Source organism: Meleagris gallopavo, chromosome 10 (assembly GCF_000146605.3).
Source record: "Meleagris gallopavo isolate NT-WF06-2002-E0010 breed Aviagen turkey brand Nicholas breeding stock chromosome 10, Turkey_5.1, whole genome shotgun sequence".
Classification (NCBI taxonomy): domain Eukaryota; kingdom Metazoa; phylum Chordata; class Aves; order Galliformes; family Phasianidae; genus Meleagris; species Meleagris gallopavo.
In genome coordinates, this window is record NC_015020.2 from 14,495,412 (window position 1) to 14,502,174 (window position 6,763).

At 39.1% G+C, this 6,763-nt stretch overlaps 1 protein-coding gene across 1 annotated transcript in view; it reads left to right on the top strand.

The window, feature by feature from the left end:
- The window catches only part of GTF2B (general transcription factor IIB), a 16,983-nt gene extending 10,452 nt beyond the window's left edge, over nucleotides 1-6,531 (top strand). Inside the window, exons 4-7 of the mRNA XM_010715955.3 lie at nucleotides 4,603-4,749; nucleotides 4,883-5,012; nucleotides 5,605-5,886; nucleotides 6,058-6,531. Of these exons, the coding sequence (XP_010714257.1) occupies nucleotides 4,603-4,749; nucleotides 4,883-5,012; nucleotides 5,605-5,886; nucleotides 6,058-6,191 (693 nt within the window). The 3' untranslated portion in view covers nucleotides 6,192-6,531. The remainder of the gene's footprint in view (nucleotides 1-4,602; nucleotides 4,750-4,882; nucleotides 5,013-5,604; nucleotides 5,887-6,057) is intronic.
- The last annotated feature ends 232 nt before the right edge of the window (nucleotides 6,532-6,763 follow it).

A 6,763-nucleotide genomic window follows, 5' to 3' on the forward strand; every position in this document is an offset into this window, starting at 1 on the left:
AAAAAAAAGTCCATCTGGATGCTTGTGTTTTGGACTTCTCTGAGCATTGTTGCTTTCCAACCAGATTTTGAGATGCATTATACTGGGCTTCCCTTCAAATGAATTTCTGCACTCCTTAATTAAACAAATGGGTGTTGCTAAGTAGCTCTGTGAAGCAGTGCTTTAGAAGTTGTTGGACTTCTAAAGATACCATAATAGGTCCAGAAGGATTGTAATTGTCAGGATTTGGGTTTCTGTTACAGATTTGGTAAGCTATGATAAAGATCAGAAATGCACCTTTATAAATGGAGAAATGGACAGCTTACTCCAGATTCATGTTGTTATATCATTTTGGAACTGTGCAAATACAGGGTTTGTTTCTGGGAACTCAGTTTGATTCTTAAGTAGGATGACATTTTCACCTCTTCTAGAACCTGCATATTGGAAAAGAAAAAAGGTATTTCAGCAGGAGATACAATTCAGCTGGATACAAATTGTAACATGACCTGTTAACCCTTTTCCCATTTGAAGTTCAGTGCCTTATTTAGGATAAGAGGGTTAGTAGTCCCAGGGAGAGAATTAAAGACCTAAAGAAACATCTATGAAAAACTTGTTTTTCAAAGAAAAACAAAAATTTTCAGGGATAAGGATTCATTGAATGTAATAGCTTTGCTGTTAACCAGAATATCCTTGAATAGACAGGACTAAAGTAGCTGTAGCAGGTCGTATTCTCTGAATAGCAAGCTGCAGGCTTGTCAGTGAGGCACAATGAATGAGATCTGTGAGCAAAAACATCCAAATATTAGAACCACCATGGAGAATTTTAGAGGGCAATCTGTCCTGCTGCAGGTATTTCACTTGCAAGGGAACGAACCGAAGAACTGACGTTATTTTCTACAGGAAGTTGTTTGTGACAAACCAGGATGTGTTCTGGACAAGAGTTCCTGTGTTTGTGTTGCCACTGAACAGGGGCTCTGGATGTTATGAGCGTTGGGAGCTGCCTTTTTCCTCCGTTATTTGGAAGAAAGAGAACAGCCTATCAGAAGGTTCTGAAGAAATTTTCTATCGATGCGCAAAGGATGTGAGTTCTGCAGCAAAAATAACTGAACCAAGAGATCAGCCGGTTTCTTGAGCAGTGTTCTGAAGTCAGTGCCAACAGTAGTTGGGCACGAGAATTAACCTTGAAGTAAGAGATGTTTCAGTAACAGTGAGATCGGTGTAGTCATGAGGAAGATAAGTGGTATCTGAAAGAATAAAGAACAGCCTTCATGAATTCCAGACAGTGAAGCAGGATAAGGTTATATTTTCTTGGTTAATAATAATTAGAATTAGAATGGCCTGGAGGGGACTCCAGATCTACGTGTCTGAGATTCCTTTCCTGTTGGATAGGAAGCTCCTTTCTGCTTGGGGTAGAGCTGCTGTTAGTAGGATTGTTTAAACAAATGAGTTAAAATGCCAGCTGGAACAACAGAAGTAAAACTTACATTGTGGAAAATCCAGAAGTGAAGATGAATTTTCATGGAACGTTATAGAAGGCACCTACATCCACAGAGATGGATATAAGTGAAAATGGAGTCCAAACTACATGCCAGTTAGAACAGGACTTTAAATTGTGAAAGAAAGGATCGGGTCAGTTCTGCTTTGCAAAATAGCTTCTCATGGTTTCCTCTTTGAAACTGAGAGGTACTGCTTTGGGACTCCTTTCTGCAGCAGAAATACGTTCTTTATCTGCTAATAGCCAAAGAGAAGTTGTTTTGTCTATGCAAAAGAGATTAATTCCTAATTGGTTTTAGTACCAATTTAGTACAGTTTAGTACCAGAGACTCATCTGTCTGAGGTAGCAAAAGCCTGTGTTGGATGAAAGATTAATTTGTGAAGAGGAAGTTGAGTGGCATAGTTAGCTGTGGTGGAAGTGGCTTACATTCTTCAGGAGGATTTTAAGGGTGTTGACACAGAACTGTATTTCTCTACAAGTAGATAGCATGCTGCAACTCGATGACAGTGCAGATCAGTTGGAGACATGGTGAGGTCTGGCACTAGTTGTGATTAAATTGTCAAACTCTCATCGTTATTTCATGCAAAATTCAAGAGAAAGAGATGAGCCAGTTACTTGTACACCAGTCTATTTTCTTGGAATCTAAAAGAAAACTTGCAGTTCTGCTACAGATCTTGTGGGAAAAGTTGTCTTTTGTTATGCTTTATTGTTAATTTATTCCTTTTTGTAGTGACTGCAACTACGAGAGAATGTAGGTTGGTTGAACAGGAAACTAATGTATACTTTTGGTATAGAATTTCTATCCTTTGATCAGATGGCTCTGAAAGGAAGTTGGGTTTTGTCAGACTGTGGCCTGTATCTGAAAGTACTGTATTGATCAGTAGTGGCGAGATGAATATGAAAGAAGAAAGGATCCATGGTTACCTCCAGACCACATAATGAGCGGGTTGCACTGGGCAAGCCTTCCAGATGGTAAGGGTGCATTCCTTGATGCTGTGGATAGCCTCCAGTCAGTGGTGAGGTGATGCTTTTCCCTTTTGCTCTTAAGGGGGAGGACATACCAGTGTGCAGACTGTTGGAAGCCAACATCTACCCTCCATTAAATCCCTCCAGAGATCACCCCTGTTTATTGCAGTGTGTATTTTGATCTAGCTATCTTTGAATCAGTTTTCAGAACTAGAATATAAAGGAATGTGTTATGTTTTTTCTCGTCTTTGAAAACCAAAAAGGTGAAATTTCTGACTTCAACATGTTTTTGCTGAACTGCTGAAGATTACAAATAGGTAACTCATGAAGGCAACAACCAGAAGATATGTAGTGCTTAAAAACAATTAGATTTCAGTTAAAACTATAGGGCTTCTGTTTTTTTCCATGCAGGAAAAGGTATTTCCTAACATGGTTGTGAAGAACCGAAGCCAACAAAACATTGTCCCTCAATTGAATGATCTGGAAAGAAAGTAGATGATGCATTTAAATAGCAAATGCAGGAGAACTGCTGTGGTTTAACTTGAGCAGTTGAAATGGAAGAGTATTTTCCAACCCTTTTATAGTTGTGAGCTGTTGTATATTGGGGTTGCTCTTGGAAGGTACTGGCAGTGTGAAATCCTCTGACTAATAGTACTTGTGTATAGCTGTGTTGGTAGTTTGATGTATGTAAGCAGACATTCAAAGGAAAAAGTAATGGCCAAGAAAGTGAAAAACGAGGAGATGTAGGAGAAAATTACAAAATAGTGAAATAAATCTTTCAGGTGCTGTGTATAATGGACCAGGGAAAGTAAAATCTCTGTGGTGAAGAGGAATGCTTGGTGGCCTCAGAACAGAGCAGTGTTTCCTGGAAAAGAAGGGATGCCTAGTGTGAGGTCTGAACACAGGGTCTGGGAATCTGCTGCCAAAAATGATGGGCTTTTGTGGTCATTTCCCTGGCAGCTACAAGATTTTGAGGAAATACCGTTCCTCTAACTATTTGTACATAGTGCTGATGCAGGAAGCTATGATACACACGAATGCTGCGGGGAACATCACAGGCACCAGGGATATGAGTGATGACCAGGAAGGAGCCTTTAGACCTGAGATGTGTATCTTAGGCAAGGAATGTTGTTTTGGAATAGTTTCTAAAAGGAAAGTCTTGCTGAAGGTATGTTTGTAAAGCTCTTTGAGGCCTGAAGTCTTTTGTGCTTTCTTGCTCTTTGTTTCCCCTTAAGACTCTCTGGCAACCTTTGGGTAGTTGGAGGGATTCATCCAGTCAAATCACTAGGATTGCCTTCGGCGCTCCCTCTGCTGTGTTGGTGCCGTGGTTGTTTGTAGGTGGTTCTTTCACTGGTACCAGTGCTGGAAGGAGTAGGAAGAAAACCAAGAACAGTCTTGGGTTCTAGTGTCTGTCATAGGCCTGTTCAAAGTTCAGCCTATAGGGAAACTTGTGAGAGGAGTTTCTGTGCCAGGGTCTTATGTTTCCATAGCAGTACCAAAGTGTGCACATGCCGGATTTGGGTCTCAACAACAGAGGTGGCCATCAGGTTATGAGATGGATGACCTCATCAGGAGGACTTAAGGATTTTCCTTTCAGAGGCCCTTGAATTTATTGGAAAGGCAGAATATATGGATTTTTACATCTTGCCACAACTAATGCTTGCCGCTGCTAGCAGGCAAAACATCACATTAGTTTTTAATTGGTCATTGGTTTGGATATTCTCTTTGCCTATGCTTTTATTTCCATTTTTGGGCTGTTATTGTAACAGCCGGTTTCCAGTTGGTCATAAAATTGTTTTGAATTGGCTATATCTGCTGTGATGCAAAGGTAGCCTAATTGACATACAGAAAACATAATCTTGGACCTGAACATTGGTATTAGGCATATTGACGGGCACATGTTGGCTATGTGCTATTCACATTTCATTCTCACGTAATCAGTGGTCCTTGGAAATCAGCTAATGTTTTAAGACTTGTGCAGAATATAGAGCATGATGTTTGGGACAAGGCTCAGTTTTATGATTTACTTCAGTTGCATGTATTTGCATGTTCCAATCTGTTGCCTTGAATTAGGATTTATAAAGTTGGAATGTGTTTGTTCTTGAAATGAGGAAAAAGTTGACTGTTTTATTGACTATATATGTATATACTTTTTTTTTCAGGGCACAGGTGCAGCAAGTTTTGATGAATTTGGGAATTCAAAGTACCAAAATCGCAGAACGATGAGTAGCTCTGATCGTGCAATGATGAATGCCTTTAAAGAAATTACAAACATGGCAGACAGAATCAACCTCCCTAGAAATATAGTTGTAAGTTCATGTCTCTGTCTTAAATTGTTCTGGCATTGACTGAGTTAGCACAATATAGTGGCACATGAATTTTTGATATTGCTGCTAATTAAATGGCCTAGAGTTAATTAAATTTAATCGTCTTGCTTTGAAGGATCGAACAAATAATTTATTCAAGCAAGTGTATGAGCAGAAGAGCCTGAAGGGAAGGAGTAATGATGCTATAGCTTCTGCTTGTCTCTACATAGCTTGTAGGCAAGAAGGTGTTCCAAGAACATTTAAAGGTAAGTTTTCGGTGGTACAGATTCAATATTGCTATAGAGTGTCTAGTCATTGTTATTATAGGATGCTAGTTTTCAGATGTCTGGACTTTGTCAAATTGTTTGTTTGCAGTGAAAGCCCACCTTGCTTGGGCCTGGGGAGGAGAGGTGGGATCTGCAAAAAGTTTGCTACATTCATAATGTGAGTAGGCTTTCAGGCATGGAATTCTTGGTGATAATATATTTTAAAATTGGCATTTGAGGTTCATTCTGAGTATTAGTGAGATTTAAGATGCTGCATGATCTGATGAAGATGGGGACTCTTTTAACTGCATTTGAACCAAAAGCTCTGCAGTAAGTATGTGCGTCTTTTCCCTGATGAGGGGAGAACTTTGACTGAGAGTATCAGATCTCTCTTATTAAGTAATCTGTATTCTTTAGCTTCTCATGAAGAGTTTGAACTGACTGAAGTTTTATTAATGTGCAAAGCTTGTGGTGTAGTGGCCTTCATCACACTGGCCTGCTTTGTGGCGTTAACCTACATATAATCAAATTCAGACATTTTCAGGCAGAAAATACTGCCAAATGTGAAGTTTATTTTTTCCTCTTTGTTTAGAAATATGTGCAGTGTCCAGGATTTCAAAGAAGGAAATAGGCCGGTGTTTTAAACTTATTCTGAAAGCTCTTGAAACCAGTGTTGATCTGATTACAACTGGAGACTTCATGTCAAGATTCTGTTCAAATCTGGGTCTTCCCAAACAAGTACAAATGGCAGCAACACACATTGCCCGTAAGGCTGTGGAATTAGATTTGGTTCCTGGGAGAAGCCCTATTTCTGTAGCAGCTGCAGCTATTTATATGGCATCACAAGCTTCTGCAGAGAAAAGGACGCAAAAAGGTAAAACTTTCTTTAACATCTTACTGCTTAAAAGAGAACTCATGTTATTGTAGACTTGGAAGCTGCTGTTCCAATGGCATGCAGCGGAGACTAAACAAAGATGTGCTGTTTTATTCAGTAAAAATGGCAAAAATTAAAAAGCGTTATTCATTTGTCTGCTTTCTGTCTTAGAAATTGGTGATATTGCTGGTGTGGCTGATGTTACGATCAGGCAATCTTACAGGCTCATCTATCCTCGAGCTCCTGATCTCTTCCCAGCAGATTTCAAGTTCGATACTCCAGTAGACAAGCTACCACAGCTGTGAAGTTGCTGAAGGTTACTTTAATTTCTGATAACAAAAAGAGATTCTTGCCTATAATAAAGGATGTACAAAGTGTAATATTGAGTCTTCATGTTGTGGAACTGCAGGATATGGATATTTGAGCATAACTGCTGGAATGCAGCACACATTCCAAGGGTAAACAAACTAATTGTGTGGCATTTTGTATGTATATATTAGTGGAAGTAAATATTTAATAACTGTTGCAACAAACTTAATTTCATATTATTGTACTTATTCAGATTTCTTTTGTAGGGATCTAGTAAAATGTATTTTGGAAAATTGAAAATACTATGTAATTCCCAAATAAACTTTTCCAAAAACACTTACGATCTTGTGGATGTCACTACAATTTGACACACACATACTTTTCCACAAATGGAGAACTGGAATGCAATCCGTGGAATGGTAGAGTTAGCTTCATACTTAGATTTTGTTACAAGACTCCCCTTCGTGACAGTTTTTAATCTTAAAAGTTAATCTTTAGTGTGGCTTTAATATATGCAGCTAGCTGCAATTTGCAGTAGGGAAGACTTGAGCCAGAATGCAAACTTTGG